This window comes from Vombatus ursinus, unplaced genomic scaffold (genome assembly GCF_900497805.2).
Source record: "Vombatus ursinus unplaced genomic scaffold, bare-nosed wombat genome assembly UNPS02014773.1, whole genome shotgun sequence".
Lineage (NCBI taxonomy): Eukaryota > Metazoa > Chordata > Mammalia > Diprotodontia > Vombatidae > Vombatus > Vombatus ursinus.
Window position 1 is genome coordinate 24,271,555 of NW_020954551.1, and position 14,105 is coordinate 24,285,659.

At 34.0% G+C, this 14,105-nt stretch overlaps 1 protein-coding gene across 1 annotated transcript in view; it reads left to right on the forward strand.

Moving 5' to 3' along the window:
* The window catches only part of LOC114044482 (contactin-6-like), a 333,761-nt gene that overhangs the window by 76,706 nt on the left and 242,950 nt on the right, over window positions 1-14,105 (forward strand). The window contains 1 exon segment of the mRNA XM_027863984.1: window positions 5,215-5,310. Within this exon segment, the coding sequence (XP_027719785.1) occupies window positions 5,215-5,310 (96 nt within the window).

Below are 14,105 nucleotides of genomic sequence, written 5' to 3' on the forward strand. Positions count from 1 at the left end.
AGATAGATAGATAGATAGATAGATAGATAGATAGATAGATAGATAGATAGAGGGCACAGTGTGAGTTGAAGATGAAGGGGTCATATCTGGAGAATAAAATTAAGGGGTGAGAAAAGATTATACTAGGAGAAGGAAAAAAGAGAGAGTTAGAATGGGGTAAATTATCTCACAAAAAAAAACAGAAAAGCAAAGGTTCTTACAATGTAGGGGAAATGGGGGAAGGTGAGAAGGAATGAGTGTATCTTATTCTCATAGGATTTGACTTAAGGAGGGAATAACATACACACTCAATTGGGTATAGAAATCTGTCTTACCCTTCAAGAAAACAGGGAGGGAAGGGGACAAGAGAGTAGGGGGATGATAGAGAGGAGGGCAGATTGGGAAAGGGGGTAATCAGAAGCAAATACTTCTGAGGAGGGACAGGGTAAAAGAAAGAATAGAATAAATTGGGGGGCAGGATAGGATTAAGGGAAATAGAATTAGTTTCTCACAGCATGTCTACTATGGAAGTGTTTTGCATAACTGTACATGTATAACCTTTATTGAATTGCTTGCCTTTTCAAAGAAGGTGGGTGGGGAGGGAGGGAGAAAACTTGAAACCCAAAGTTTTAAAAACACAAGTTTAAAAAAAAAGTTTTCACATGCAACTGGGAAATAAGAAATACAGGAAATGGAGTACAGAAATCTATCCTGCCCTACAGGAAAATAGAAGGGGAAGGGGATTTGAGAAGTGGGGGAGAGATAGAAAGGAAGGCAGACTAGAGGTAGGAGTATTTAGAATGCATGCCATCTTCAGTTGGGGGAGGGGTGAGAGGGGGTGAAAATTTGGAACTCAAAATCTTGTGGAAGTAAATGTTGAAAACCATAAATAAATAAATTTATTTGAAAAAAAAGAAAACCTGGAAAGACTTACATGAGCTGATACAGAGTTAAATGAGCAGAATCAGGAAAATATTGTACACAGTAATAGCCATGTTGTGTAATGACTGACTTTGATAGACTTGGCTCTTAACAGCAATGCAAGAATCTAAGACAACTCCAAAAGACTCTGGATGGAAACTGCTATCCACACCCAGAGAAAGAACTATGGAGTTTGAATGCAGATGGAAGCATATTATTTGTTCTCCTTTTCATTTGTTGTTTTGTTTTATTGATTCATTCTTGTGTTTCTTTCTATTAGTTCCAATTGTTCTTTACATCCTGACTATTGGGAAAATATGCTTATGTATGTGTGGAGCTTTTATCAGATTGCACACTGTCTTGGGTGGGGGAAAGTGGGAGGGGGAAATTTAAACCTCAAATATCTTATGGAAGTGAATGTTGAAAACTAAAAAACTAAATAAATTATCTAAAAAAAGAGACTATACCTGAAAAAAAAAAAAAGAATAAAGAGTGCCCCGAAGCACAGCCAACTTTTTGTTGCTCACCTGTATCACTGTTTGGCTCCAACCCCATCATGATCTAGATGATCTACCCTCCTCACCTTTGTTTTTTTTTTTCCTCTTCCTTTTGTGCATTGTCTTCCCGCAGTAGATTGTAAGCTCCTTGAGGGCAGGGATTGTCTTTCTTTTTCTTATTTGTATTCCCAGCACTTAGCACAGTGCCTGTCACATAGTGGGTGTTGAATAAATGTTTATTTATTGTATTCTATTATCTTGTATGCAAAAAAAAACAAACAGAAATTTTAAATATGACGAATACAAGGAAACATATGATGACTTAGATGAACCAATACAAAGTAAAACAATTAGAAACAGGTAAACAATATGTACAATTTCTACAATGTCATAATGGAAAATATAACAACAATGAACCAAAGGAAACAAAATGCCATTAAATGTTTATGCTCAGTCTTGGTCTCAAATGAAAGATATTTAAAATTCCTCTTTTGTGTACAGAAGCGGGAGAATAAGGGTGTAGAACACTATAGATTATTTAAATACTTTTTCCTCTCTTTTTTATTCTTTGTTAAAAGCAGTATCTCTCTGGAAGGGAGAGGTATGCACTAGGAAATACGAGTGATGAAGAAACAAAATACGCCAATGAAATACATATAAGAAAAAGTATGAATTAAGATTAAAATAATAAGTAGAATGACAGATTCAGTATGGTTTAGTGAATTAAGTGCTGGACTTTGAGAAGAAGGGTTTAAGTCTGGTCTCTGACACTTATTTAATGTGAGGTCCTAGAAAATTGTGTTACTTGAGGAACTATAGGGTTAATGGGATAATCATCTGTGTTTGTAAATGAAGTTACCACATCAGGAGTTTCTCCCACAACTGTGAAAGCTATCTAGGCTTTTGTGACTCATGAGACCATGTGATTTTATTGTGTACCAATTTCATAGGAAGCATTTTATAATAATACGCAGTAGAATTACAGTACTATCGGATGCTCTTTGAGTAGATATGAGGACAGAATATATATATATATATATATATATATATATATATATATATATGTATAAATTAGAGACTTACCCAAAGAACATTAGAAGAACTTTTGTTTGACACTGAAAACAATTGATGCGACTATGAAAGAGAGACACTGAGAAAGTAACACTTGGGAAATCTGATCTGTGGCTTTTTAATTACGTGGAATCATTCAATTTCTCATTATTTCTTTGTGATTTTTTTTGTTTTTATGACTATTATGAGAGTAGTGACAATTTAATGACTTCTTTTAGTTTAAAAACCTTGCAGATACTTGTCTGCTATTAGTAATTGAAATAGACACAATGTATCATTTTCATTAGTTTGGCTGTTACTTAGAAGAAATAATGCTCTTTATTAGGCTAGTAATAAGGGAATCATGGGAAGAAGCGGCATGGTTTAATGTAAAAAAGCAATATAGATAGAATCAGGACATATAGTTTTGGACTTCCTTTTAAAAGTATGATCTTTTTCATATTAGCCTTTCTGAATTTAACTTTTCCATCTGTGAAATAAGTAAGAGGGGTTATAAGAATAGTTCTGCCTACCTCTTAGGGCTTCTATTTCTGAGAATCAAATAATACACGAATATGCCATGGACCCATGAATTTGGGTGTGTGGGATTTCCCTTCACCTTTTGAAACCCATGTAGCCCATAACTTATTATAGATTTGCCTGAAGCCCAGTGAAGTTAAATGAATATTTCCAAATACATTCAAAGTTACTAACATCATAGGCAGGATTTGAATGTAGGTTTTCTTGACATCAGAATATCTAACATTCTGTCCAGTGTCATACACACGCAAGTGCACACACACACACACACACACACACAAACACCTCTTTCTCTCCTCTCTGTCTCTCTGTCTCTCTCTGTCTCTCTCTTTCTCTCTCTCTCCCTCTCCCTCTCTCTCATTGTCCAGAAGGAAGTCTCTGTATAATATCTCATTAATAATTTTTTTCCAGTCTCAGAAACAATCCCTTAGTCTGGGCTGTCATCACCTCTTGCCTGAGCTTTTGAAATATAATCCTAATTGATGTCGCTGTTTCAGCAAAGACTATAATTTATCTTCCACACAGTGGCCAAAGTGATTTTCCTAAATCAGAGGTTCCCAAACTTATTTGGCCTACTATCCCGTTTTCAAAAAAAAAATACTCGGCACCCCCTGAAAATCTACTTTCTTCAACCTTTTAACATTTTTTTGAAATTCATATCATTTCAAAAAAATAGAAAAAATACATTTTTTAAAAAATGATGCATCTTAAATTTAATAATTTATTGTAAGTTTATGGGTTTTTTTCCCTGCATTGAAATTCTGATGATGCAATATTGCATCATGTAACTGTACAGTATTGTATTGTAAACAAGTCATTACACACACATATTCCTGCAGATGCATGCTGGATTTCCAGGCAATGCACAGCATTTTCTCCAGCCAATACTTGCTTGTTAAGACCTTTCAGCAGACTTGACCACTGAGCAATTATAACTTGCATTTAGTGTGTTTATTTGGAAAATAATGTAATCATTTTGACTTTGATGTTACACAACAAATGAAACATATACAAATTTTGTTTTTCAAAATTTTCTTCTATTCTCTTCTTTCCTTATGCTTCCACTGCCTCATTATTTCTATTCGACACTCCCCACTTCCACCTAAGGTAACTACTGCTCTTCTGGATCATTCCAGCACCCTGCCTAGGGGCTGCTATCACCCACTTTGGGAACCTATGTGTCTGACAGTACTACTATCTTGTTAAATGAAACCACATGTCTCCTTGTCCTTTTAGTATCACACATAAACTTCTTTAGCATTTTAAAGCCTTCAAAGCCTGGCCCTAACTTACCTTTCCAGGATTATTAGATATCATTCCCCATTTCACTTTTTTCCCTTTTGATCCACCAAACTAAATTTCATGCTATTCCACATATAAAACATTCCATCTTCCATCTTCATAATTATGTCCAGGCTGGCAATTCTGTAACTAAAATATGGTTCCTCTTGACCTCCACCTATTATAATGTCTTTTGCTCAGTCATTTCAGTAATTTCCAATTCTTGGTGTTTTGGGGGGTTTTCTTGACCAAGATACTGAAGTGTTTTACCATTCCCTTCTCCAGCTCATTTTACAGATGAGGAAACTGAGGCAAACAGAGTTAAGTGACTTGCTGAGGGTCACATAAGTAGTAAGTGTCTTGAGGCCAGCTTTGGACCCAGAAAACTGATTCTTTCTGACTCCAGGTCCTGGATTCTACCTACTGCACTACCTCACCTCCTTTATTGGGAATTACAGTTTCCTCAATCAGTCAGATTATTTACTAATCTGCTTTGGCAGTCTCTGTTCTAAGTTTGAGTTAGTGTGTTTCTCAGAGCCTGAGGATAAAATACATACATACACAGATTTAAAATTCCAATCAGAGGAGAACTGATATGTTCTTTGTGAAATAAATACATTTTAAATACTTCTCCTGGGTTGAGGATATAAATATGTCTGTTTATTTAAAGGCCTCCCTGATTAGTTGCTTAGTGGACTAAGAGCAAACTGGTAGTGAGTAACAACAGCCAATGTCACTATGTCTTTATTAGTTAAATTATGTTTCATAAAAATGATAGTGACACTGTCAAGGATAATTTATAATGCAAATAATCCTTCCTTGTGTAACATATATAATTTCCTTGCTTTTCCAATGAATGCCAATTACCTCTAAGAAAAAGGGTAAGCTTATATTTATTTTCTTCTTCTTAATGTTAATTCCAATATTATTTTGTTTCTTTGTTAAGATATTGAAAACTTTGAAACCAAAACAGGAAGTACCATGTCTGTCCTGGCAGGTCAAGGTATGGTTCACCTTTGTGGCCCACCAATATATTTTGGAGGTATGTTTAGATACTTCTGTTCTTTCTAATTACTTTGCCAACCAGGGATACAAAGTACATAATTAAGAGTAGCAGGCTTGAGTAAAAATTCACATTATCAGAGATTTTTCTAGTTTGTCACCATAGAACACATACAAGGAGGCCTGTACTCAGTTCATTCTGAACATTGTAATCAGTCTTTATGTTTAAAGATGCTTCAAAATGGAATAAGTTCTTATAGCTGCCTTAGGAAAATACATTTAAAAATTAAGGAACTTGTAGATTTCCTTAGAGATGTCGTGACTGTTGGCTCAAAGGAAAATCTGAAGAACATTATTGATAAATCCAAAGACTTGTTAGATAAATTTTATAGCAACAAGGTGAAAATGAGGCAGCATGTATAAGTTTCCATGGTGAGGGCTGTAAAATATCAAATGATTTCACATACTTTATCTTGGAGACTTCAATTACATTTGCTTGGTATTACTAAATGTCCCATAATATATTGAATTATGATCCCGTATGGACGTTGAAGAAGTGCTTTTTTCAATCCCTTTGTTGAAGTTGGATTTACTAAATGTTCCCAGGGTCAGATCATGATGTCTATATAAATAGTATAAATGTCAAAGTCAGAATCTTTGGGAATATTTTAAATAACCTATTGTGTATAAAATAGTATATAGTTATATATACATACACTCATGTATTATATACATATATTTACCTATGTATATATGTTGATGTCATAGCATACATGTAGTATAATTACATGTGTATATGTACAATGTATGTATGCACAATACATATATGCATGTTTATATAGATAGATATGTATGCATATATGCATTTATATAAATATATACGTATACTTACACCTATATACATATGATGTATTAGAGATGATATCAGAGAACTTCCTGTCAGGAATAATTGAATTAATTAATAAATTAGTGAATGATAGAATCAATGAGAAAATAATTATCAAACAATTACAATGTATCAAAGCCTTGGTTAAGTTATAGGCATCCAAGCACAAAGGTAAAGACAGTACCTACTCTTAAGGACCTTACATACTAATAGGGTAAGACAACACATAATCGAAAAGTAGTGTACAGGGAAGGTATTTTAATTTGAGCATTCACAGTTGTGGATGTAGCCTGAGTGGACAGACCCTTGAGATGAAAAGAGAATGAACATAGTTTGGGTCCTAGAGTCATCTAGTTATACTGGTGTTCTTCACATGCACTTAGTCATTAACCAAGATGTTGGGGACACAGGGTGAGAGTTCCCAAGATGAATGAATTAGCTTCAATTGGGATTAAGACCATAGATTCTGGAAGTCCAAGATGCAGAGTTCCATAGAGGATGCTGGTACAGGAAGATAGGAAGAGGAAAGGCAGTAGTGGCAGGCAGAAGATAAGGTTTATGAGATAAGAAGATGAAGCTTGATCTAGCTTCTAATCTCAGTAGGGACAAGTCATCGATCCTCTCATATTCTCATTTTTGTCATCTGTAAAACTTGTATGTGACAGGGTTGGTTGCTTTTGTAGCTGAAATACCATGATGCATATAAAGAACAACATAAATGTCAGATATTATTAGGATAGAAATGGAAAACAATATACATATACTAATTTCCCATAATTTCAAATCATTACTTTTTAGGAAGTTTGAGAAGATAGAAAAATTTTCCTATCACAGTATTTCATTTTCAAACAATCATAAAATTCTTATTACAGCATGCCAGAGCTGAAAGTAAATGAATTAAGTGGGAAATCGACAAAGTGAAAATAAGACATTTCAAACAAAGAAAGTCTTTTAAATTTAGATTTCTGAATAATATTTATGACATAAAAAAACTCTGCAATATCAGGGGAGAACTACATTTTTTCCCACATCATCCTGCAATAAATCATTATCTTTCTAGTTACATTATAGAGCATTGAAACAAAACAAACAAAAATAACTTTGTCTTTTTTTAAACAATAGAAAGTATGATTTACAGGGATCATAATTTCAGAAGACATCATTTGCAAAATTTTATATTTCACTACATGTTGTCAACCATGTTAAATCACATTTTGCTGACATTCATCCCAAATTCTTGAAGGAATATAATTTTATTTTGATCTTTTTTTCACTATAAACACAATTGTCAGGGATAAAAGAAATATGAAACTTTTGAAGTTTGATAAGTGAGGTAGATTAATTGAACCATTGAAACAGAGGAAGCCTTTTTCCTTTCCCTTGATAACTTTAAATGAAAATGTGAACCTTTAAAAATATACTGGTTTCACCAAATTATTCTCTAGAGCTACTTCACTGTATAAGAGAACAAATTCTAAACAACTTTATTAAAACAGCCACTTTTCTGTTGCTCTTTGTACCTTGAACTGTATTGGGATGGGTAGAAATCTTTATACAAAATGTATTAGGAAAACATTTTGGTGCAGTTTTATAATTCTTTGGGTAGCCCTCACTGGACCTTCAGTCACATAAAGGATTCCAGAAATAATACTGACTTCATCCTCTTCAGTTATCTTTGGTAGGGAGCTTCCTATCAGCATGCTAATGCTGATTAATTTTTACCATTTCCTGATCCTACCCAAAATACTCTCTTTCCCTTGGATATTACCTCCCATTAAGTTTGCAAGTATCTTTTATGTACATAGATGATTGAATCCTGTCCCATCCCCTACCACCCCATAAGATTGCAGGTTCCTTGGATGCATGATCTCTGTTTTTATCTCTCCTTGTATGCCCAGTGCTTAGTATGGTGTCTGGCACCTAGTAGGTACCTATTAAACATGTATTGATAGTCAGAGTTACTTTGCATTTCATTCCCTTCCTTACTTTAACATATTAACCCTAACTCTCAGAGTCTATCACAAAATACAGAACAGCAACAGGAATGAAATAAAAAGAAAGAAAGAAAGACAGAAAGAAAGAAAGAAAGAAAGAAAGAAAGAAAGAAAGAAAGAAAGAAAGAAAGAAAGAAAGAAAGAAAGAAAGAAAGAAAGAAAGAAAGAAAGAAAGAGAAAAATGGGCTGTTTGATGAACTCCAAGTGAGAAAATTAGCAGGGTATTAAGAGCCAGAGCTGTCCCTACACAAAGCAGTGAAATTAAAAAACAAACAAACAAATAAACCAAAAAACAAAACAAAACAAAACAAAAATGTCTGTGGTCACCTTCTAACCTCTTTGAATGCCTTTCTTTTACTCTTTTGACTTCTGTTCCCCATTTTCTCAAGGCCTTGATTTATTAATGGCTATACATGGGGAACAACTAGGATGCTTTCATTGATCAGGTACTAGTTGCTTTATCTACTTGTTGGGAATTAATGTCCAATCATCTCAATAATATTTGTATTTTAAATAGGGTATACTTAATATCTACAGTCATGAATAACCATTAGTGAAATTTGAGACCACATGACAGAAGGAAAGGGAAATATTTTTAGGCAAAGGGGAATGAAGGTCACAGTTCTTAAGAAAATTCAAAGTATACTTTATGAGAAGCTGACCATAAAATCCATGCAGAAGGACCTAATTTGTAGTACAATATATTAGAGTAGTCTCTCAGCAGCTGCTAATGCAAATAACCTACTTCATACTTAAATTTTGACTAGTAGCCATTGACATTATTCCATTTAGAGATATTGCTTCCACACTGTGTGATGACTAACATTGAGAGACTTAGCCCTTCCCAGCAATGCAAGGATCTAAGACACCTCCAAAGGTCTCACGATGGAAAATGTTATCCACATCCAAAGAAAGAACTATGGAGTTCGAATACAGATCGAAGTATACTGTTTGTTATTATTTTTTCATCTGTTTTGTTTTATTTCTTCTTTGTAGTGCTTCCTCCTATTGGTTCTAATTCTTCCTTACAACACAACTAATGTGAAAAAAATATTTAATAGGAATAGATATGTATAGTTTATATCAGATTGTGTGCTGTCTTGGAAAGGGAGGGGGAGAAAAATTTAAAACTCAAAAGCTTATGGAAGTGATTGTTGATAAATCAAAATAAATTAATAAAAAAGAGTTGCTTTTCAAAAGTACATATAAAAGTCCGTTTTGGGGGGACTTTGGAAGCATTTTTTTAAATTCACAAATTTTGTTTTAAAATATCTACAATAAACAAAAGAAAAAGAAAAATCCCTAAAAACCTCAATTTACCTAAAAATCACTAAAAATATTGGCAAATATTCATAATGTATTTTTTCTTTATAAATTTACATCTTTTTTGGACAGAAAAATCAGGGACTTACCCGAGCTTTCCCAAAATGCTCTCCAAACAACTTAAAATAATGCCTCAAAAGAAATTTTGGAGTGGCAGAACCCACAAAAGAATTGGGTGAAACAATTTTAACACAACTTAGAAGGTAGGAAGAAAATGTCTATCGTACCATGGTGAAAGTGGAGCACGCTCCAACAGGGGATGAATCAGTACTGTCCACACCACAGGAAACCAGCAGATGGCCTTGGGAATGACTGAATCAGTGACCACAGTGGTTGCTTTCTGAACTCTCAGCCCACAGAAGGTAAAGGAGTTGAACAACTGGTCAGAAGGAAAATACAGGAATCCTTTTGAATTCACTCTGTGCAAGACTATTTCATTGTGCATACATAGATCTGGGTCACAATCTCAGGGTGAGGAAGAGCACAAGCACACTAGAGCTTATGGCCACAGGTAAGCTGGTATCTGGTCCTAGATCCAAGAAAGAAAAGAGTGCTTGCAGTCACTCACGGACCAGAGCATAGGCCAGGAGAGTAGTAAACACACCTCTCCTTTGATCGTGCCACTTTGGAAGAACTGAAAACATAAAGACCCCCAAAACTAGCTCTGCAAACAGCTACACAAAAAACCTGAAACATGGGACAGTATTCCCTGTACCACAGGAAGAGTACAGTTTTAATATAAAGTTAAAAGTAAAGAATTAGGTCAGAAAAAATGAGAAAACAACAACAAAAAAGATCAAAGAAAGTTACTAAGGTGACAGGCAAGATCAAAACACTAACTGAAAAAAAAAGGCAACAAAGTCAAACATGCTACACTCAAGCCTCAAAAAAAAATGTAAATTGCTCTCAGGCCCCAAAAGAATTGTTGGAAGAATTAAAATAAATATTTTTTTAAATCAAATAAGAGAAGTTAGAGGAAAAATTGAAAAGGGAAACGACAGTGAGGCAAGAAAATCATAAATTTACCATTTGTTAAATGAGAAAGAATTCTTGCTTTAACATAATATTTAAAATAAAATTTTCAATAAAAAACATTTTTTTCTTTCTCCCACATCTTCCTCACAACACACACACACACACACACTCACACAAGAAAAAATAAAAAAAAAACAAAGCCGTTGTCACACGTGCATATAATCAAGCATGACAAAGCCCTATATTGCCCACATCCAAATGTATATAATCTCATTTTGTGTGTTTAATAAATCTCATCTCTGTCAAGAGTTAGGTAGCATTGGGTCTGTTTTATTGGTTACAAAGTTGCTTCATTATTCCCAATTTTTTTCCTTTTTATAAGGTTTTCTTCCTTCACACAGTTAAAGTTGGTGTGTATACCACCTGCTCTTTTGGTTCTGCTTTCTTTGCTTATCATCTTTTAATAATAATTTTAACATATTTCTATTAAATTCCATTGTTAATCATTCCTCATGGAGTAGCAATATTCCATACAAGTAAGGTACTGTGATTTGATCATTCTGCAGTTTACAAACACATAGTTTGTTTCTAGATTTTTACCATTAAAATCGTGCTTCTATCAAGAATTTCATACCATTTACATTATTATTTTTCTTTCTTTTTGACCATCTCCTTAAAATTGGAAACTAACTTGGAAACACTAGTCCCACGTATGATTATTTTTAAACTTTTATTATATAATCTCACATTGTTTTCTCCATCAGCAGGACTAATCCATGGCTATTGTCAATAGTGAATTAATAGGCTTGATTTTCACAGATTCTCATCAACACTGAATTTTGCCATCATTTATCATTTTTGCCAATATAATGGGTGAAATGTGATATCTTAGAGATGTTTTCTTGTGCAGTTTTCTAATTATAAATGATTATGAACATTTTTTCAGATGATTGTTTATACTTTGTGCTTCTAATTTTAAAAAATGTCTGTTCATATTATTTGATAATATAAATGGGGAGAAAACTTTATTTTTTTTCTCCAGGAAAGAATTTTATGAATAGTAGACATGTTAAAGGCCAGTCTACATGGCCATATTTAACCCATAGTGTGGACAAATGATGATAAGGAAGTGGAAAATGAGCATAAAAGAAAGGAGGAGGAGGAGACTGTATGATACAGCAGATAAAATAATACATATGAACCCTGGAAGAGAAGTTCAGATCCCTCTTTGAAATGTATGAGTTGTGTGACCCTGGAGAATTCACTTAAACTTTCTGAGTCTCAGTTTCCCATTTGTAAAAGGATGCGGGTAGGAGTAGGCCTTTTAAGGTCTTTCTAGCTCTAAATCTCTAATCCTCTGATATTATGAGTACTATCCTGGGAAACAGAGATCTTTGAAGAAGATAGTAGGTGGAAACTCCCCTCCCCCCATTTATCAAACCTTAAGGAAAATTACTTTTTTATGTGATTCTGTTTTTTTTTAAATTTTTTTAGCTTTATTCATTTATTTATTGTAGTTTTCAACATTTACTTTTATAAGATTTTGAGTTCCAAATTTTCCCCCAACTTCCCTCCCCCTTCCCTAAGATGGCATGCAATCTGATATAGCCTATACATGTACAATCATATTAAACATATTTCCACATTAGTCATTTTGTGAAAGAAGAAACAGAAAAAAAGGTAGAAAATCACGAGAAAGAAAAACAAGATGAAGCAAAAAAGAGAGCAAATAATATGCTTTGGTCTGCGTTCAGCCTCCATAATTCTTTTTCTAGATGTGGTTAGCATTTTACATCATGAGTCTTTGGGAATTGTCTTAGATCATTGCATTTCTGAGAAGAGCTAAGTCTATCAAAGTTGGTCATCATATAATGTTGCTATTACTGTGTACAATGTTCTCCTGGCTCTTCTCACGGCTCAGCAGCAGTTCATGAAAGTCTTTCCAATTTTTTTTTTCTGAAACCCACTTCCTCATCATTTCTTATGGAACAGTAGTATTTCATTACATTTGTATACCACCTCTGATTCAGCCATTTCCCAATTGATGAGCATCTCCTCAATACTAAAATTATTTTAAAATGTGATATCTACCTTTATAATTTTCCAACTTCCCTCACTGTAACTCTATAGTTCCCCAATGCTTAGTTCACTAAAGCTATCTTAAGCCCCATACTACTGCACAATGCAAAAGTGTGAGACAGAAGGCTACGCCTCATAGATTTCAGTTCTTGTAGTTTACATTTTTTTCTAGATCCTCCCACACCCCCAGTAACCTCTTTGGAAAGTCTCAAAATACAATTTCATCTAATTCTCATAGTATTTGATGACCATCTTACTTTGAAAAGTTGGTATTAGGATTTTCCAAAAGGGAAGGTCAAGAGGTCCTAGTTTTCAGGTCATCGGTCCAATTTTAACCATTTAATAGATTATTTTTTTGAAAGGTAGAGGGAGGAGGGAAGAGGAAAACATTTTCCTAAAACCTTCATGAACTTCAACTAGACAACTATTTATGGGACAGAGGGGGGCAACTTCCTACCAAAAAATAAAAAATATAAAGATAATATAAGTTTTTTTTTATTAAAATGCTTCCATATTTCAAGGGCATGGTATTTCTTCTTTATTCCCTTCATTGTTGTAAATAATTACCATTTACCAAGTGGTCTTGCTGACAGCTTGTCTGAAAATTTCATCCATTACCCAATAGGCAATCTTGTGGTGATGTATCTCTAGGAATTTTTGTATGGCCAAGACTTCAATGTTTCAAGCTTGGTAGGACCTTCATGGGCTTGTAACCCACTTTTATACCAACATGAGGTATCACGATATTAGAGATGGTTTAATTTATAAACAGCAAAAATTGATCAATCAGAAGATGTTTATTAAGTGCTTACTATTTGTCAGAAACTGTGATAAATTATATACATATGTATATATATATATACACACACACATACACACATATATGCACGTATATGTATATGATATATACACACATGTGTGTGTGTATAAACTATGACTTTTTTTGTCCCTTATGTTCCATTTCTAAGGCAGTTAAGAAAAATCCCAAATGTGTTTTAGGAACAAAGGTGAAAATGCAGCTATAACTTGATATGATTGGAATTTACTATGCCCCTCATGCTTTCTCTCTTCTTGAGTATTTACAACAACACTTTCTGAACCCTTCTTAAAAATGTAGAGATATAAAGGACATTCTCAAGTGATCTATAAAGAAACCAGAGGACAGGAAAATGAGCAAAGCTCTCAGTTGGATTAAGTCGAGCAAACGTGGACATTGAGGGAAGACACTAGAAAATTAAATTTGTTTCCACATATATTCCAGACAATTTATTCTAAATGGCAGCCAAATTCAGGTAAACCAGGTCTAGTGGGAACAAAGGTGGTATAAAGCCTATTACAAACAGCTGTTTAATTCAGTCAAAAATAAAATGGGCATTCAGGGTGCTTGACAGACCTGTGGGTCTTTCAGATTTTTGACCAAATTACCTTTTCAGCTCAAACAAACCAATTGAACCGGTGGTCAGTGTGAACAGAACTTAAATGGCCTCACTTTCAACCAGTTTATTTGTTCTAATGGGAATTGGAGTGGAGTAAGGAGAGAAAAGCTTTATCTCTGAACAATCTAGTACAGAGGAAGAG